The sequence below is a fragment of the Akebia trifoliata genome, chromosome 7 (assembly GCF_017979445.1).
Source record: "Akebia trifoliata isolate Shusen 1 chromosome 7, ASM1797944v1, whole genome shotgun sequence".
Classification (NCBI taxonomy): Eukaryota; Viridiplantae; Streptophyta; class Magnoliopsida; order Ranunculales; family Lardizabalaceae; genus Akebia; species Akebia trifoliata.
In genome coordinates, this window is record NC_141381.1 from 31376355 (window position 1) to 31396153 (window position 19799).

Consider the following 19799-nt stretch of genomic DNA (forward strand, 5'->3'; position numbering starts at 1 on the left):
AATTGTCTGGTTTTGAAATTCTGAGAGGTTGGCTCAATGGTAATTTCGGACTAATAAACAGTTTATAGTTGTAGTTCGAGACCTAGTATGAGCATTAATTCCTAGGGGCTATCGCAAGGGCACATCCTCACTTACCTAGTGCGTGTGATGTGCGGATGTTGCACGTGTCCCGAGACTAGTCCTTAGACAAGATCGTGGTTTATGGACTAGGCTTTACTCAGATATGGGTTCGATCCGCTATCTACAAGGATACCCGATTATCAAAAAATCATTTGATTATTAAAAAAGAAAAAAAAAATCATTTGATTTTGAGAAACATTTTCAATCCAACGCCTTACTGACTTAGTAAAGATTTTAAGTCTTAATAAGAGTCGTTTTGCTCAAATGGGTTATCACATTAGCAATCCAACACCTTAATCCTCTAAGTTTTATTGAAAAACTCAGATAAATAAATTAATTAAAAATTCTTTTGAGTTTGATCTAAGGTTTTGAAAATGGATGGTTACCTAATTTTCACATAATTTCAAAACTTAAAATTAAAATTCAATGGAGGAAATTAATTTTTTATTTTTTTTGAAGTTTATAAAATTTTGTCCTCTACGACCCTGAAGCATCACCATGTTTTTGGGTCTTGACATTTTCGATACTAAAAAAAGATATTCCCATTTGGTTATCCATCTTTGGGTCTCCACTACCCAAATCAATAGCTGAGACGGATAGGTATTGTGTTGGAGTTGCTCTAATATTGGAGCCAAATTTCGATTATGGAACTTACGGATTATGGGCCAACCACGTTTTCATTGCACCACTATGATTGTTGTACTAAATAATTGCAAATATATCGACATTTTTTTCTATGGATCACAATACATTGTAAATACGTTTTGCATCTAAGAGATGGACCAAAACTCATCCGAGACTAAGATGTATTGTCCAAGTCTTCTCGGTATTAGGCATGAACGAGACGGACGAACAAATCATTTTTTCGGACGTGATTTAAAATCTCACGTTCATTTTTCTCATTTTAAACAAGATGTCTTAAATGTATCGAAAAACTCATTCGGGATAACTCGGTACCTAGCATGGACCAGATCAGATGCAAAACCGAGTTTTAAAATCATGACTAGATGATGCTATCAGGGCCATCGATGAATTGATCTGATTTAATCTGATGATTTCATTTTGGGTTTTGATGATGACTCGGATCATATCCCCAAGGTGTTGACGTGTAGTAAACTAGTTAGCTTGACTAGACTAAACAAATTAAAACGAAAAAATCAAAAAAAAAAATCAAAAACGAAATTGTCCTTCGTTTCTTCTCCGCTCATCTCGACTTTTTATTTAAAAACCTTTAAAACAAAAATTAATGAACGAAATTCTCCATCCCTTCTTCAGTTCTTCTTCACTTCTCACGACCTTTTAAACATTCATTTCTCTCTAGATTTTTCTTCAATCAGATTTGGAGAATTTTTCGTTATTTTACATATCTGTTGTTTTTCTCTCTATAAATCGTCCCAATTTGGTTTTTGCAATATCGAAATCCTCTCAGAAGCCTTAAACCCTTTTGTTTTTCGGATCCTAAACGACCTAGTTTCCCCATGCGATTCAATTTAATTAAAAAGACGCGATTTCTTCATTAATCTCGGATTTTCCGTTCTTCATTGAAAATCCACTGAAGACTCCTGTTTTCAGAATCTTTAATCGATGTTTTTTGTAAGATCGAAGGCCGTTTCGATCGTTTGATTTGGGGCAAAAAGTGATTTTTCTGAATGAAACCTGAAAAATCTAATTTATCCTGCAAAAAGGCCATTGGAGGAGTCTCAATCTCGATGTTTTGCTATACAAGGCAGTTTTGGGGTTTGATCTAAGGTGAATAGTGGTGTTCCGTTACAATTTTCGGTTTTTGAATCCATTTGTTTTCATATTTGACAGAAGAATCTAAGTTCTTGGTTTACTTTATATTTGAATCTGTTTCAGTATTTCATTTGAGAGTTTAGCACAGTTTTTACAGTCTTATTCAAAACAGAAACCGATTTTTTCCATAAGTAGAGAGGATGAGTACGCAAAAAAAGAGGAATTTTCAGATAGAGGCGTTTAGGCACAGAGTTGTAGTCGATCCGAAATATGCAGAGAAGACATGGAAGATATTGGAGCACGCAATCCACGAGATTTATAACCATAACTCTAGTGGTCTTAGTTTCGAAGAACTTTATAGGTATTGTTTCTTGCTTGAATCTTCAGATTCTTTTCTTATTGTTGTTGTTATTATTTGGGATAGATTGCGTAGTTCATGTTGTTGAATTATGGATTGGAGCTTCTATTGCATGTGTTTGGTTATGTTCTTGATGATTTTCTTCTTTTTGTGGAGAATTCTTTTGAGGTTTTGCATTTTTTTAGGTAGAAAATTATTGTGCCAAGTTCTATTGGAGATGAAGAGCTCTGTATCTGTTGGAAGCTGGAACTATTGTGAGAACGTTAGATATAAAATAAGAAGTTTTAAACCTTATAGTTTTAATTCTCACTGGTAAAGGAATGCATAACCACATATTGAATCGACTTGGTCTTGGTTTCTGTATTGAATATGAGTAGAACATTGTATTCGAAATCCTAGGACTTCCCCTAGGGGCTTTCCCGCTCTGGACTAGGGACTCAATCTCACTATGATTCCAATTCCTTTCTTGCTCAAATCTCACTTGTGTTCCTATCGATGGTTCAAATATTGGCCGGCATGATAGATAATTAGATATTGAATGATGCAATCTTGTTTCAGTGAAGGGTGGTGTAACATGCCTTAAATGTTTATTTATGAACTTATATATGCGAGGAAGAAACGCCCCATAATGGACTAAACTAGCATGAAGGACCAATATACACCATATAGTTCAGCTCGTGGAATTCATGCACGTTTGATGGCAAGGAGAGTAACTTACAAGAGCTTCTTTTCAACATCTTGGGTTTGTTATTCTTTTGGTGTAAACAATTCAAGGAGTTTAAAGGTTTTTTCTTTGAAGATTTTATTTTAGATGGGAAAATGTAATTAGGGAGTATGTTGTCTTTCGTTCGTTTGTACTTTTTTTTAGGACCCCTCGTCCTCACATCAATAACTTTATCTTATTAAAATAAAAATAAAAAAGTTCAGCTCGTGGACCCAAAATAATACAAGAAAAATACCGGTTATATGCTGCAACTCTGCCCGTAAAGCTGGAGCATGAACACCACTCATGGCCAGCTTGGACACATTGAGTATGTCTTTTGGTCAAGATGTCTGCAACTGAGACAAATTCCAAATAGCAAGTGTAAGGAGTCATAATTTCACCAGATACACATTTTTTTCATGAATACAATGGTGGTTGACCTTGATGTGCTTAGTTTGCTTTATGAAAGACTTGATTGGGTGTCATGTGGGTTGCATCTTGGTTAGCACAATGCATCTCCATTGGAAGGAGGGCCTTTATCCCAAGCTCACAAAGAAAGCTCGGGAGCCAGGTGGGCTTGCAGGAAGTATGAGCCATGTCTCTGTATTTGGTTTGGATGCTGGATTGAACCACGACAGGTGGTGGTTGTTTGCTTCTTTAGGTTACAAAAATCCTGTGGTAAATCTCTGATCCAAGGTTGGGTCTGCCGCCTAATCATGATTTGATCTGCTAGAAACACCTAAAATGCCCTTTTGAGCTAATCCAAAATACCACACCAAGAAAGGCTTTTGCAAACACCATTATACGGGCATTGTCAGAAAAATCTCGCCTCGAATCTTAGACCTCAATTGTGCAGGCACATACATTGGAGGAGCATATATAGAAATTATTTTTAAAAATCTCCCTTCTTTGTGCAAAATAACTCATCTGGCCCCCACCGCCTCTCTCTTCCCATCTTCCTCTCTCTCCCCGGTGTTTATCTTCTATCCAAAAACTCACTTACCAAAGATGATTCAGGTAATCTTCTTCTCATTTATACTAGTTAGACTTAAATACATGGTTTGGTTGGATTCAGTTGGAGTGTTGTTACCAAATGACTAAATCTCTATGGGCTTAGACCCACAGCTCAGTTAGTTTGACATATTGCAAAGCAACTTTGAGGTCTTGGTTCAAGTCCAGCTTACCAAAAGGGGACTAAATCTCTATACTATACTAGTAGAAAAGTGAGAAATGCTGGACTGTCAAGCATTTTAAAGCTTTAGCTTTGTTTGATAAGGATAGTGTTTCCTAAGATTGAAATCAGTAGACTTTAATGAGCACCTGCGTGTAAAAGTTCTGCTTCAAGGTGCATGGTTTCTATAGCAAAATCTGAAATAGAATAGCCCCTGAATTATTCGTAGTACTTCCTTTATCTCTGTATTGATTCATTTTTTAGTACTATTGTAGTTGTTACCAAATTTTTGTAGATTTTTTTTTAAAGCTTACGCCTTGCCTCATGGATGCAAAAGCCTTATATTCACCTCATGCTTTTTAAACATTGGATATGTGAAGTCCAAGGAACATCCATAAATTGACTTAATATTCCTACCAACATAATCTAGATGAGGCTTAAGGATAGTGAATTAAATGAGGTAGCCGCCAACAAGGTTTTGTTTGCGCTAGATACGTGGGAGCTGCAGCTGCTAACCATCCACGTGACAAGTTGTCTCACATTAAATCAGTTTGTTTCGAGTTCAAATCATTTCCCAACGTCTCGTTATGCATGACTATGCTTAGGTGGTTGATCCCCATGAAAAATCCATTTATTTTGCAAATCACAATATATCTTTTTTGCATTATCTGCTCCCCTCCACATTGTTTAAGCTTCTATTGTTGAATCAGGAATGCCTATAACATGGTTCTGCACAAATTTGGAGACAAGCTGTACACAGGACTTGTGACGACTATGACAATGCATCTAAAACAAATATCAGAGTCGATAGAAGCTGCTCAGGGAGGTTTATTTCTAGTAGAACTGAACATGAAATGGGCAGACCACAACAAGGCATTGCAGATGATCCGAGACATATTGATGTACATGGACAGGACTTTCATTCCCAGCACCCATAAAACCCCTGTCCATGAGCTTGGGCTGAACCTGTGGAGGGACAACATCATCCACTCCAGTAAAATCCAGACAAGGCTTCTGAATACACTTCTTGAACTCGTGCACAGAGAACGAACTGGTGAAATTATAAACCGAGGTTTGATGAGGAATATAATAAAGATGCTAGTGGACTTGGGTTCTTCTGTCTACCAAGACGATTTCGAGAAGCCTTTTCTTGAGGTATCAGCTAATTTCTACAGTGTCGAGTCTCAGCAATTCATTGAGTGCTGTGATTGTGGGGATTACCTGAAGAGAGCGAAGAGACGTCTTAATGAAGAGATGGAGAGAGTTTCACACTACTTGGATGCCAGGACTGCACCAAAGATAATTAATGTGGTGGAGAAGGAGATGATTGCAAATCACATGCAGAGATTGGTCCACATGGAGAACTCAGGCTTGGTCAACATGCTTGTGGACGATAAGTATGATGACTTGGGAAGGATGTACAGCTTATTTCGACAGGTCCCTAATGGGCTTTCGACGATAAGGGATGTGTTGACTTCTCACGTTCGTGAAACAGGCAAACAATTAGTTACCGATCCTGAGAGGTTAAAGGATCCTGTTGACTTTGTTCAGAGGCTCTTGGATGAAAAGGATAAACATGATAATATAATCAGCTTGGCCTTTAGGAATGAGAAGACATTCCAGAATGCTTTAAATTCCTCTTTTGAGTATTTCATTAATTTGAATCCGAGGTCCCCTGAGTTTATTTCGTTATTTGTTGATGACAAGCTTCGTAAAGGCCTTAAAGGGGTAAGTGAGGAGGATGTGGAAATCCTCCTGGACAAGGTGATGATGCTATTCCGCTACCTTCAAGAGAAAGATGTCTTTGAGAAATACTACAAGCAACACCTTGCAAAGCGGCTTTTATCGGGCAAGTCTGTCTCCGATGATGCAGAGAGAAGTTTGATAGTTAAGCTCAAAACCGAATGTGGGTATCAGTTTACTTCCAAATTAGAAGGCATGTTCACGGACATGAAGACATCTCAGGATACAATGCAAGGGTTTTATGGAAGCCAGGCCGCCGAGACTGGAGACACCCCCACGTTGGCTGTCCAGGTTCTCACAACGGGTTCTTGGCCAACTCAGCCGAGTACCACTTGTAACCTCCCGGCTGAGATCATGGGCATGTGTGAGAAGTTTCGTGCTTATTATCTTGGGACCCACACCGGACGAAGGTTAACATGGCAAACAAACATGGGCACAGCCGATCTGAAAGCAACCTTCGGGAAGGGACAGAAGCATGAACTGAATGTCTCCACGTACCAGATGTGTGTCCTAATGTTGTTCAATAATGCTGATCGGTTGAGTTATAAGGAGATTGAGCAAGCCACAGAAATACCAGCCTCGGACTTGAAGAGGTGTCTGCAGTCCCTAGCTTGTGTGAAAGGGAAGAATGTCCTTCGGAAGGAACCCATGAGCAAGGACATCGGGGAGGTTGATTCGTTCTTCTTTAACGACAAGTTCATGAGCAAGTTTTACAGGGTTAAGATAGGTACTGTGGTAGCGCAGAAGGAGACAGAGCCAGAGAAGCAGGAGACAAGACAGAGAGTAGAAGAGGATAGGAAGCCCCAGATTGAGGCCGCAATCGTGAGGATCATGAAGTCAAGGAGAGTACTTGACCACAACAATATCGTGGCTGAGGTCACAAAGCAGTTGCAATCACGATTCCTGCCCAACCCTGTTGTGATAAAGAAACGAATTGAGTCCCTCATCGAACGTGAGTTCTTGGAGAGGGACAAAGTTGACAGGAAATTGTACCGGTATCTAGCCTGAAAAACAACTTATGAAAAAATGTACTTTAATTACAGCAATTTCTGATTCGTTTTTGCTGAATATTTGTTTATTGCTTTTCATGGTACATGGTGTTTGGCCATTTCATTTTCTCTTCTTCTAATGCAAGATCTATGGTTGCCAAGTATTGTGTAGTGGTCTTTCTGAGAATCATCGTTTCTGGAAATGTTTGGATGCATGGAAAGGGGTATTCTAGGTTTTGTTTAGAATCCAAATTATTAGAAGTGGAATGTGATTTTAATCACGAACTTGGATCAATGATTAAGAAAAAAGATTTAAGTTCTGTAGGAAAAATTATTCAGTCCAATGGCTGATAATCATCAATCAAAGTAAGTTTTTCAGCTCATTTTACACTGAAGGGTGTGTAGAAACATTGGACAGACTGTTAAAAGAATATGTGCTACGTGGCACCAAAAAATGAATCTACCAGACCATAAATGTTAGTCCAAACAGCAGACACACATGCAAGGGACAGACAAGATCCTCCTCAAGCAAACCAACTAGATCTGAAAAATCTGGTATTTGTTCCAAAAAATACATCTGATGTTGGAGATCATCAAAGAAGAGTATGGAGATGGGATTCCAAAGGAAGAGCCACGCAGTCCTTTATTCAGCTATCGTTCCTTCGTCTCGTCCTTGCTTTATCGTATTCTAAACATATACCATTATGTGAGAAGATATTGTCGAGTCTGTAGATCATCTGCCTTCAATGATCCTTGGAAAAATTTTAGGTAGTTTTGATCTGTGTACAGACAATTATACCATGTTATGATCTATATTAATTACAATATAAATCAACCCAAAGATAGCCGCCAATTCTTGAATTAAAGAATTTTACAAAATCTCAATCAGTAAAGAATTTAAGATTACCTACACGTTCTAGCACCAAACAAAGCAAAGGAGTTGGTCAACCTTCTGGTGAAGCTTAAAATTTTGATTGATCAGAGTACAATATTGGGAGATGAGTCAACTTCCCTATGCCGAAATAATTTTGCTAGTGCTCTGCGTTCACAATCCTGCACAAATCAATGTAACAGAAAAGGGTTTAAATATTGATAAATTTGGGGGGCCAACTCATAAGGAGAGAGACAAGGCAATGAGTGTCAATGTGGGACTAAACTCAACATGCCCCTGCACGTGTGGTCCAAACTGGGCCAAAGCACATGGAGATATGAACCAAGTGACGTGGAGGAGAGAAAGGCTTGCTCTGATACCATGATAAGTTTGGAGGTCCAACTCAAAACCAATTGGAAATGAGTGGAGAGGCCTAGGAGCTTATAAGGAGGGAGACAAGGCAATGAGTGTACGATGTGGAACTAAACTCAACAAATATAATATCGCTTGCAATCAAAGGGTAGAACAAAACGAATGGTGGCATAATATTTATGTCAGTATCCTTCACAATGAGATCATTTAGTCCCGAAGTATATGATGAGAAAATAAGGATTTTTATAGTCGTCTAAGCCAGTTAGTGAAGCACAAACAAACACACACAATCAGAAAAGACTCGCGTGTTTCTACTCATACGTACATTACCTTGAACATGTTTAGAAAAAATGGTTTATCCGGATTCATTCTCCTCAGTTTCAAGTAAGTGTATGCAAAACTAAGTTGATCGCGCGAAGTAAAGCGGTCGACTTCATTGAACCAAAGGCATGAAAATAAATTTGACATCGGTGTGTGGGCACGTACAATAAAGGAACCTTCAGGTACATCTGCAGAGTATGTAATAACAGGATTAAACCTTGGTATTTAGAAGAAATAAAATTGCAAAAGCAAAGAAAAATGGTTCTCTAGACCTAAAAAGGCATGCTTATGACACGTACAACTTGGAAGAGGAATATTTGGGTCTGATAGGTCAAACTTGGTGAGACCATCGGACTGGTAAAATTCAAATTGTTCGTCAATGGCAGTGTGATTGTACTTGTTTAGACGCTTATTTTGAAGTACCTCCTCCCAGACACAATGGCGGTCATAATGGTTTGAAATTGCATACTCGGATCCCCTTCTCCACAAGAAGTACTCGAGAATCAGTATGGGATCAGTGTGAAGTCGCATTTTGCTATCAAGCCAAATAGAAAACCTGGAAAAAAAAAACCAACAATTATTTGAGTCAAACTGTAAAAGATATACGTACCAGAACTACTCAAAGCATAACCAGAGATAAAACCTAAGAAACTTCTACAGTTGTTTCGGGGAAATAATTAGTCAGTGTGCTCAATTTCAACAGTAATCTTGAATACAAGTTAAGAAAAGCATTATTCAAAGAATAAATAAGCAAACCATCAACTAACACACAAATAAAAGAACCCACGGCAGTAAGATTGTGGCAAACTTCCCAGCCTTCATTCTATATTTCACAATGATTTATTTTTTATTTGGAAAAAAAATTATTGAAGAGATCTAACCAAGCCTGGAATAAGCTCAAAAACACAGTGCAAGCATTTTACCTAGCAGATGGGAAGAGACGGTGAGATAAAAATTTCGGCACTTTTCCAGTTCTCCGCATGTCCATGTATGGCAAGTTCCTCACAATTACAATTCTCCATAAACTAATGTATCCTCTATCATCAAGAACTTGTCCCTCCGAAGACAGTTTCGACTTTGTTTGCTCATCCAAAAACATGACGAAACAAACATTCTGTTTAGAATATGCACTAATCTGCAACAAATTTACAAAGAAATAGTATTATTTAAAACAAGATGCCATAGGAGCTTAGAAATACCCACTACAATGATTCCCTAACAGAAATATTGTAACTAAGAAAATTGTACAGTTTTCTAATGCAAAAGAAGAAAAGAATAATTATGCAATTCTTACTTCATATGAAAAGTTACTATTTTTTTTGCTAGGTATATGAAAAGTTGCTATAATCAGAGCCAAATTTGACATTAGAATGAAACAGAAAATCAGAAACAATAAAATAAACACGAGTCAAGTGACTAAAAAGATATAGTTCAATGTTTTAAAGTGTAGTACATAGTTATGAGATCAGCCAAACAAATATTTAATGAAGGTGGAAATTTTAACAAAAAATACAAAAGCCCGTGAATACATTCCCAAACATTTAAACACAGGTAAACATCCATCCAGAAACCAAGCTAACCAACCCATGAAGCGTAGACCCTACCGATTAACAGGTACAATATTAAACCAAAGACTCACTCTAGAGGATAACATGAAATGCAAGACATAATTCAGAAACATAGTAGAAATGGAAGGTTCAAGCTTAAATCACATATTAAGGATACCTATCAAAATTTCAGGACTTCGTGACATGGTAAATAGTTGAATTAAGTACCCAAGTTAGGATCAAGAAAATCCAGCACACACATGAAAAAAAGAGATCAAAATAGAATCTCATATGTAAGCAAGTCGAAGAGAGTCTTTTGGAAACGGTGAGATAAGCATCATATCACAAGTCCAGTAATCATATTAAGGCTTCTAACCACAACTAATAGCTAACCATTTTTATCGCTTCTAATAAAGACGATTCACATACCTTTTTGCTTGTTGGTCTCCTCAAAAAATCGGAACTACCAAAAATGCAAGATGATACCACAATGCGGCAGGTATTCATGTATTCCTTATCCTTTTCATCTAAATCAAACCCAGTGCTTGGGTATCCCTCTGGTCCTTTGACAAAACCACAATGAAGGGATTGATTTCTTGCATAAAATGAGTTCTCTCTTTCTTCAAGCGTCTGATGTCCACCAAATCTGGGCTTGAATGTATCATCCCCGTAAGGTTTCCCCTCTCTATTAATATACCCAAGTGAAAAATGTGTGAAATTCATGGAATCCTTGGGCTCAACAACATCATCAACAGACTCCACAAATCCAACCTCACAAGGAAAGTCTGAAAGATTTGATGTATGAAAATTTACAGTCAACGAGTATGACACCAACCACAAAAAAATACAATAGATAGGAGTAACGGACATTCAAAAAACCATAAATCTATATTTTTTCTTACATATTATTTTACAAGTGCGAACTCATAACTTTATTATTAAAAAAGATCGACAAATCTTCAATCATAAAAGAATGCTGCATATGAAGTTTTGACAATAAAAAACTAGTGCACTCCATAGCCCTGAGAACTTAGGAATGGCTGTGTGGATTACATAATCTCATCAAGTTTCCTTCATATGTTGGTAAGTTTCCTTATAAAGCCTTTTCATAACCAGCAATTCAGTTTTAAACAAAGCTATAGTAGTTTGAACTCAGAGGATACCTATCTATCATTTTATCTAGATGTGGAGTTACTCAACCAAGTCGGTATCAGTCCATGAAGTCTCTTACTCCTTCCCTTTCCTTCGACATCAGGGGCTTCATCTCTATCTCCAATTGAACAATGGATCCAGCAGTTCGATCCCTATATTGGTAGGTAAAATCTTAGAGGACCGGATTGCCGGATCTATTTTTCAAAATCATAGAGATTACTAGACATGATAGGGATTACCCTTCAAGGAGTGGTGATAGTGCAATCTCATGCATTCTATCGTGTTCATTTATTTGGAATTCTGTGCCATTAAAAGTTGGGGGAAATCAGGCAAATTCTAAGCCCAATTGTAAACATATAAAATTTAACAGAATTGTCTGATGATCCATGTCTACTATTTATACCATGTTGTTGAAGTATGGCTCAAAAATCAATTAGGCCCAGTCCAAGTGTGTGTATTGTTGGGTTGGTCCAAGGTAATTTGGGTTGGGCTTGTAACTTATATAAGTGACTCACTTATGTGGTGCTTCTAAAAAGGGTTTTGTTCTTTTGTTGTAAGAAGTCTAAGCTTTTTCTAGAGAAGAGAGTAAAGAAAGAAAGAAACCCAAGAGAGGAGAGGTTGAGAGGTTTGGGAAGATTGAGATCTAGAAGAAGGTGAATCTAAGTGATAAAGGGAGTCATTGTATCGATTTGCCCAATTTCTTCATAGTAAAATCGAGCTCCAAAGCTCATACATTCGTGGAAGTAGCTTTTGGGTGAACCACGTAAAATCTTGTGTTGTGGGTATTGTGTTCTTACTTTTTTTTCTTTGTGTGGTTGTTTATCTTCTTTACATTTGCTACTTTTAGTTAGGTTACCCTTCATGGCCATTATCAAACAAGGTCTTGGAAGGTGTAGCATATAAGGTGTTTGGTTAAGTACTCAATAGGTGTTTGACCAAATTATTAGTGAGTTTCACAAGGGTGTTCACGTACATAACATGTATAACATGTAAGCTTCCGTGGATATAACTATAAGAAGATGTGCCTTTTATAAGAAAATATGCTTAAAAGGCCATTCAAGTTAGGTGACAAATAAGGCCTTAAACACAAGTTACTTGAATTTCATTGGAAAGCTATTCACATGACAAAACAGAATCATAGATAAAGTACAAGCAACCACACTTACGTTGCTTGCGATGCTTGGTTCTTGGCGGTCTCAGACCCTCCAATCCATAATTTTCATGGATTTCATCCCTTGTGGTTGAAGTGTCACCCTCTATTTTCCCTACAGTGAACAAGAGGTAATTAATATGATACTCCCGCACCATAAATATTTAAAGCCTGAGTTTCAGAGATGTAAACATATAAATAAACTATCAAATCTCACCATGAAATGGCAAATTGACGCCGAAGATGGACAAGTAAATCAAACAGAGCAACAAGAACAAAAACATCCAAAATGTAAACCTCTGTTTGGACACACGGCGAAACCTCCTCCCTCGACGGACCCATGAACCATATTCGCTTCGGTCATGAGACCTAATAACCGAACCAGTGATGTCTCTTCGTTCTGGTAACAATTCGCTATGCCTGTGAAGAGCCATTGCTACATTTCCACCGAAGCTAAATCACACGCTCACTCTTCTGTAGGACACTTTTTTTTTTGAGAAAGATATAACAAATAAGTTCACCGAAATCCAAACATAAATCAGATTCTAGTTTGACGGGCTCAATTATTCCTAGAAATAAGCCATTTAAGACAATATTTCTCCAAATTTCATAAGTTATATATTCATTTAAGCTAAATCACACACACTCTTCTGTAGGAAAAATATAACAAATAAGTTCTCCGAAATCCAAACATAAATCAGATTCTAGTTCGACAGGCTCAATGGTTCCTAGAAATAACACATTTAAGACAAAATTTCTCCAAATTTCATTAGTTATATATTAATTTAAGCTAAATCACACTCTTCTGTAGGGGAAAAAATTTCTCAGAAAAAATAACAAATAAGTTCCCCGAAAACATAAATCAGATTCTACTTCGACAGACTCAATTATTCCTAGAAATAAGCCATTTAAGACAAAATTTCTCCAAAATTTATTAGTTATATATTCTTTTAACGAAACCTGAATCAATAAATCCAGATCGGTGTTTGGAAGTAATGATTCCAAATTTCCAATCGAGAATTATAGGTTTGGAGTTGGAACTAGATCTGGAATTATATCGGGAAAATAAATCATAGAGTGAGTGCGGAAGAAACGCGCGAGAGGAAACCTACCGGAATTAGATTTCACCATTTTTACTGTAAATCTGAGCTCTGTCGAGACGAATTGAAATCGAGATTGTTTGAAGTTTTACATTTCTGTGGCTCCTCGGTTCGGTTGGATTGGATCTTTAGAGTTTTGTTTTCGATATCTTTGTGTTTCGCGGTCTAATTTTGTCAGACACTTGAGGCAAGGTCTCTACAAAATTGTATTTATTTTATAGTATAGTGCATATTAGCGAAGCCTCCCTATAAAATTTGCAATATTAGGTTTACCCCTGCAATAGTATATCACTATATCTACATCCCGCGCTCTTTTTTGGCGTAAGATTTATACCCATATACAATGTATATTTCGAGGACAGATTTTACTTTTTAACCTTTATTTTTTTTTCTCTTTTTCAAAATAACCCTAATTTTAGTCTCTTCATTCTTTTATTTTTTTTAATATTACCCCTTCAACTTTAACGTTTCTCCTCTTCTCCCCCTCTTTCTTGGTAATGTCTCTCCAATTTAGCCATGTTTCCTCTTAGACACCTCTTAACTCCAAAGATGTTTTTAATAATATCCTTTCCATCCCATTTACATCCTTCACAATCATGTAATTCTACATTTTAGGTGAATCCTTGTGGTTGTATCTAGGGGTGGCACACTAGATTGGATAAATCCGAGAACCGAACAAATCCGAAGTCTTTTAGATTAGATTAGTTCGAATAAGTACGATTTGGTTCATGTACGGATTGTTTAAAAAAAAAATCGATTAATTTGATTCGATTTCAGATTAAGGGTATTATAGAACCAAATCAATTTATATATATATAATATAACATAATTAAAAGACAAAAGGTAAAAACATTTAAACAATACTTAAAGTCTCAAACCCCTTTGTTTATACGTGTTATATGTTTTGCTTGATGTTTTGTTTAATAATCATTTTGTTTAATTTTAAGTTTTAACTATTTTAATTGTACTATTGAAAATAATAAATATGAGAACTGATCCGAACCAAGGCTGGTTTGGATTGGTTCAGTTCCAAATTTGTAAAATCGATCGTATTTGGTTTGATTCCAATTTTGCACGAATCTGAACCATGTGCATCCCTAGTTGTATCAACAAACCTACCAAGACTTCTTTTAGTATCACCATAGTGGGGATCTCGTACTCTAGGGATTAGAGACATTACCCACCTTCATATGCCATTTTGACACATTAGTTGACTATCAATGGATCGAGGTCGATTTGGTACTGATCAAATAAGTATCATGTCGAACTCTTATCAAATTGGGTCTTTTATCATATCTCAATATTAAGATCCAGATCCGGTCCATTAGTTGGATCGGATCCGGAACAGGCCAAACCTGATTTTATATATAAAATCTAACTAAGTAAAGTTTTTATATCTCAACAAGGGGTCGTGATCCTTTGACAAATATCTGGACAAGGATCCATACAAATGATCTTGTCCATCGAATCTCCATATGGTGGATTATGTAAATTTGTTTAAAATCACATACTTCGTTATTTCACTTACATCTTTTCGATATTTACAATTACCTCTCCATGACAAAAAAAAAAACCCCAAATCATAAACAAAACTTTTCTTAGCTCCTTTTCACTTTTTCTCCCCCTTAAACATTGTACTCGTCTTCTTCACTCTTCCCTAACCCTAACCTAACACTATTGCTTGTCAAACAATTTTACATTCGCATAATTCAAACCATATATCCAATTCATCCCTACATACACAATTACAAACCTATTGAACGAGTCGTAGAGTTCATCTGAGCAGCTATGACAACGATGGAGAGAATTAGGGTTAGAGTGAAAAAGACGATGCGGGGTAGGGATTTTAGGTTGCTATAGTCATAATCATCGTCCAAGTTATTGTTGCCCCTTGCCTAGGATGGAGATGACAATGAGGATTAAGGTTTTGGTTTGAGTTACGGAAGATAAGAGAAAAAAGAAGAGGAGTTGTGTTAAGTTGCTTTTTTTAGTTGGGTTCATTCAAGACTCAGGGAGGAGTTGGCAAATTTCAAAGCTTTAAGTGCTTGAATTCATCACGTGGATTTTTAACAATCCCTTCTGTTGGATCTAAGCAAATCCTACCGTCCTAACAATTTGTTTGGATCTTTGTCCTAGACATTGTCACACGAATCCGACCCCTCAACAAATATATAATATAATTTATATATATTCTAATTTATTATCACATTAGCTCATGATTGATTTAGATCCGATCCAATAAGATATCAAATCGAAATCTTATCGGAATCCAAAACTTTAATCTAGATTCAAAGTCATCAGATTGGAATAGATCAAATTTTGGGTCTGATCCGATCCATTGACAGTCTTACTTTTGAGGCAGTCAAATAAAATTTTAATTATAAAATAAATAAGATTAACCTGTTTGATTGTAGATTTCTAGCCCTAGATTTGGACATTTTTCGTAGTGGACTTTTTTAAACAGTTCCATGATGCAAGCTCCAAACTCCAAAGCTTATAGTGAAGCAGAGATCGTGGAGCGTTTGATGCGCAATACGAGTCAACTCGTCCCAATCGAGTCCAAGGCAAGACGAGATACCTAATTTAAAAAACATGTAGTCGATTCGGATCCAAAATATTTGTCCGCCAAAATCATCCTTGTTTTGGGCGCGAACGATGAAGGCGAATTCAAAAGGAAAAATAACCAATGTGTTCCCGCCATATATGCTCTATCTTATATTACACTCTTCCCCGATTATTTCTACTCTTTCCTTTTCTTCTGTAGTTTCGTCTCGAGCTCTGGTCTCCAAGGTTTGTTACTAGTTATCACTTGTTCTTAGATTTCTGATTTTGGTAAAAATAGGGATTAGTCGTTAAAACTTACTGATCTCAACAAACTTGATTTTCTGATCATGATAATATGATGTACGTTTTTTTTTTTTCATAAATTGATTAGATGAATCGGAAGTTTATCACCTCAGATTGATTTGAATTTTCATGGTAGAATATCTATTAAATTCCCCCTTTTTTTTTTTAACAAATTAAACAAGATTTTTTGAAGTAAAATGCATTAAACACGGATTTTTCCTGCTGCAATGGTTGTTGTTTGCCGGATACTTCATAAACTTTTAAATGAAAAAAAAAACGTTTTTTATTTTTTTGGCAAAAAAAACAAAATGAGGAATTTGTGACATGGTATCTGCTTCCTCTTTATCAAATGCAGAGGCATCTGTTGAACCAAACAAACCTAGAATTCTACTTGTGAAATGGATCTCTCAGACATTGCAAGAAAGCTAGGGCTTTCGGATGCCAAGATCTTAATCCGGAAGGCTGAGGAGCTTCGACGACTCAGTGACGTGCAGTTTGATTCTTCAATCATCGGAGTTGTAAGTCTCTCACTTTCCTTGATTTGATCCGACTTGTTTTTTTTTTTACTCAAAAAATGATTTTTTTTTTAATGGTCTTAATTTTAGGGAGAAGTCTGTAAAGCTATAATTTGCTTGGAGATTGCTGCATCGAGGTTTGATTTTACACTTTATGACCTTGATAGATTAGTTAGACCTTCTTGGTTTTGATTGTTTAATCGAACGTGATTGGTGCAGAGCACAGGCTCTATTTGATCGACAAAGTGCTATAAGGTTGAGTGGGATGTCTGAGAAGGCATACAATAGGTCGTTCAATGCAATGCAGAACGGTCTTGGTGTTAAGTGAGTCTGCAAGTGCAAGTTTAATTTTCTATTTGTTATGTTAGATAATTTGATCAAATAGAATTCATGTTTGAAATAATTACATTGTAGGACAAAGCTCGATGTAAGAGAATTGGGGATCCAATTCGGATGTGTTAGGCTCATCCCTTTTGTGCAGAAAGGATTATCTCTGTAAGATTGATCTCTCCATTTAATCACATATGTAGTTTCAATGGAAATGTTGTTCCACTTTATTTGATTTCGTCAAGATTGGACTTGATTGACACCATTTAGTAGACTTCGTAACATGTCTTCTGACCAATTGTTTATTGATGGGTTCACGAGGTCTATGTATTTATCTGCAAATGAAATGATATTCATTGTGGATCACATATTTGATCAAATGCTCATGTGTCAGCAGTCGTATAATTAGTGGGAAATTGGTACTTTTTTGTGCAACTTTCACATTAGCCATAGTTCCAAAATCAGCCTAGTCATTCAATCCTCAGTCCAAAAAGTAAAGTAGAAATGATCAAGATCAATGGTTTAGAAATGTTTCAACTGATTCAGTGATCAGTTAGCAGATGTCATGGTCTAGCCCACCCTAACATGCCATATGAAAATGGGTAGTCGACCAATTATTGTCACCATCATCATCATGCATGTATTAACCCATATATTGGGGTTGGCCACATGAAATTCTATTTCACCGTTCGTGTCTATCTTGATTGGAGGATGAGACTAAGATTACTTTTCTTAGTCATTAATTCAGTGATTTTAATGTTCAGCTACAGGGACCGCTTTCTTGCTGCATTGCCCGCTTCTCGTCGGGCAAGTGCAGACTTCACTAGGCCCGTGTTTACAGCCGTTGCATTCTATTTATGTGCAAAAAGACACAAAGTAGGCAGCGCTCCACCCCCCCTCCCTTTATACAATTACTATCCCTACTTTTTTCTGGTTGGGATAACCATTTGTTTACTTAACGTTGGATGTTAATTTCTTTTATAGCTTAAAGTAGACAAGTTGAAGTTGATTGAGCTTTGTGGAGCTTCAGAATCTGAATTTTCTAGTGTAAGTCTTTTCCTGCTACCAGTGGTGTTTTTATTCTGCCATCTCATAATTTTTTTATTTCTTTGTTCTTTGGTTTTTTTTTGCTTATATGGTTTGTTTGGAATTATAATTGCAGATTTCAAACTCAATGAAGGACCTTTGCTTTGATGTTTGTGGGATTTCAAAAGAAAAGAAAGATCCAAAATCTGTAAAAGGGCACCGTGGTAATAATCATTTTCGTTGACATTGTAGCCGATCATCTCCCTTTCATGTTCCTCCATCCATTTTTGTACAACCTTGTGATATATTTCCTTAACAACTCTATCCACTTGGAGAAAATTAGTTTTGTGCATGGGGATTTAAACTTTTACTTCTCTTTTGGGCATTTTTTTAAATTTTTTTTTATATCTATAAACAGAATTGTTAGATGCATTACCTGGAAAGAGGAGGCGGGAAGTAGATGGTGATGCATCTGAGGATTCTTCGGTAGATGAAGATGGACTGGAGGTACATAGCCTGCCAACCTTTTGTTATTTTGTTTTATTTTATTTTTTTGAGATAATGTTGTTATATGTAAATTACCAGCCTAAGGTACAAAAAACAATAAACTGATAAACAAACAACAGCTTGAATTGTATTTATTGTGCTCTCAAGCCCACAATTTTCTCTTCAAATCAGGGTAAGATATTAATTCTCAATGATAATTTTGTTTTAAATGACAGGAAAGAAATATATATCAAACATACCTAATGAACATTATTTGTTTTTCTTTCTTCTAAGTGCCTTCTACGATATAAACACCTGCCCCAACCTTTGGGTGGTTTCTGCAAGGCAACTCTACCTTTCATAGTTTTACTCCCTGCCAATGGAATTAACGGGAGTTAAGATGTATAGAACGCCATAAAAACTTAACAGTTTCTTGGCACTGGTATCTGTTTACATTTCAAAATATCCTTTCAACTGAATTGTGGTCTAAGTAACTTGTGTTTCAGATTTTCTCTATACAAGGTTTCTGATTGACAGTGAATCCTAATGATACATCGTGTATTTGCAGCTTCCAAGCTATAAGAGGCACAAACGCATGGATAAAGTTGCTTATGAGAAGTGGAAATCCTCTGTGATTGCTTCTAATAACCAAAGCAAGACAGAAGGTATACTAAGTGCATTTTGTTTTTCCCTGCACTTGTCTATGGCTTACCAACATGTTCACTATCTTAATCTGATATTTTTCACCAGTTCCCAGCAAGAAAAAGAAGCAAGCTCGGCTTAACTTTGATAAGAGAGTCCCCAAGACGATCTCATCAGAAGCTTCATAAGATATAACATGTATTTTTTCATTCACTATACAATATTCAGGTGGATTTTGATGTGTTGACATTCTCAATTCTGTTTTTTTTTTCCGGAAAGGTTTTCAATTTCATTGTTAAGATGACTACAGGCTTCAAAATATTCATGTATATAATGGTTTATTTCACTTCTTCCTACATTGCTTATGTGGCATGAAAAATGGTTCTTATCCTCCTGGTCATGTCGTGCTTCATTCTATGAGAAGAAAAAAATTGTTCGTTATCATCATTAATTTGTTAAAAAAATATCTTTAATTTTGTTTCTTTTGAATAATCATCTTTCTTGTAAAACAAATTTGGAATGGTTCATGGTAAGTTTTTCAGTTGAACAATTGGTAATGGTTCATGATGTACTATGGTTCCCAACTATTTTACACAACACCACCTTGGAGTCCTTTTTATTTTTA

At 36.4% G+C, this 19799-nt stretch overlaps 3 protein-coding genes across 6 annotated transcripts; 2 read left to right on the forward strand and 1 right to left on the reverse strand.

Annotated features, from left to right (window-relative positions):
• Positions 1-1294: 1294 nt before the first annotated feature.
• Positions 1295-6979, forward strand: LOC147399047 (cullin-3A-like). The gene is made up of 2 exons (XM_086448450.1): positions 1295-2215; positions 4797-6979. Exons 1-2 carry the CDS (start codon positions 2055-2057, stop codon positions 6835-6837), a joined length of 2202 nt encoding a protein of 733 aa, XP_086304576.1. The 5' UTR covers positions 1295-2054; the 3' UTR covers positions 6838-6979.
• A 138-nt stretch (positions 6980-7117) lies between these two features.
• Positions 7118-13525, reverse strand: LOC147399048 (transmembrane protein (DUF616)). 4 transcript variants are annotated; one of them, XM_086448454.1, is made up of 9 exons: positions 13344-13523; positions 12449-12705; positions 12248-12346; positions 10359-10714; positions 9306-9517; positions 8682-8938; positions 8392-8570; positions 7726-7871; positions 7118-7597 (listed from the first exon to the last, which is right to left on the reverse strand). In XM_086448454.1, exons 2-8 carry the CDS (start codon positions 12663-12665, stop codon positions 7797-7799), a joined length of 1395 nt encoding a protein of 464 aa, XP_086304580.1. In that variant the 5' UTR covers positions 12666-12705; positions 13344-13523; the 3' UTR covers positions 7118-7597; positions 7726-7796. The 4 variants fall into 4 exon arrangements, with proteins under 4 accessions (XP_086304580.1, XP_086304579.1, XP_086304578.1 ...); XM_086448453.1 differs by having other exon boundaries at positions 7730-7871; positions 12449-12715; XM_086448452.1 differs by having other exon boundaries at positions 12449-12715.
• Positions 13526-15935: 2410 nt separating this feature from the next.
• LOC147399049 (origin of replication complex subunit 6-like) lies at positions 15936-19524 on the forward strand. Its single transcript, XM_086448457.1, has 11 exons — positions 15936-16121; positions 16534-16696; positions 16784-16830; positions 16913-17017; positions 17108-17188; positions 17785-17896; positions 18005-18067; positions 18183-18270; positions 18465-18553; positions 19101-19197; positions 19283-19524. The coding sequence occupies exons 2-11, from the start codon at positions 16577-16579 to the stop codon at positions 19360-19362; spliced, it is 882 nt and encodes a 293-aa protein (XP_086304583.1). The 5' UTR covers positions 15936-16121; positions 16534-16576; the 3' UTR covers positions 19363-19524.
• Positions 19525-19799: the final 275 nt, after the last annotated feature.

Excerpts from the sequence above, each read along its gene's own strand:
- LOC147399047 (XM_086448450.1), top strand. The coding sequence starts at position 2,055 with ATGAGTACGCAAAAAAAGAGGAATTTTCAGATAGAGGCGTTTAGGCAC. Across the intron at positions 2,216-4,796 it reads AGTTTCGAAGAACTTTATAG|GAATGCCTATAACATGGTTC; the intron begins GTATTGTTTCTT and ends TTGTTGAATCAG.
- LOC147399048 (XM_086448454.1), bottom strand. The coding sequence starts at position 12,665 with ATGGCTCTTCACAGGCATAGCGAATTGTTACCAGAACGAAGAGACATC. Across the intron at positions 12,347-12,448 it reads CGTCAATTTGCCATTTCATG|GGAAAATAGAGGGTGACACT; the intron begins GTGAGATTTGAT and ends TGTTCACTGTAG. Across the intron at positions 9,518-10,358 it reads GGAGACCAACAAGCAAAAAG|ATTAGTGCATATTCTAAACA; the intron begins GTATGTGAATCG and ends AATTTGTTGCAG.
- LOC147399049 (XM_086448457.1), top strand. The coding sequence starts at position 16,577 with ATGGATCTCTCAGACATTGCAAGAAAGCTAGGGCTTTCGGATGCCAAG. Across the intron at positions 17,018-17,107 it reads CAGAACGGTCTTGGTGTTAA|GACAAAGCTCGATGTAAGAG; the intron begins GTGAGTCTGCAA and ends ATTACATTGTAG. Across the intron at positions 19,198-19,282 it reads TAACCAAAGCAAGACAGAAG|TTCCCAGCAAGAAAAAGAAG; the intron begins GTATACTAAGTG and ends ATTTTTCACCAG.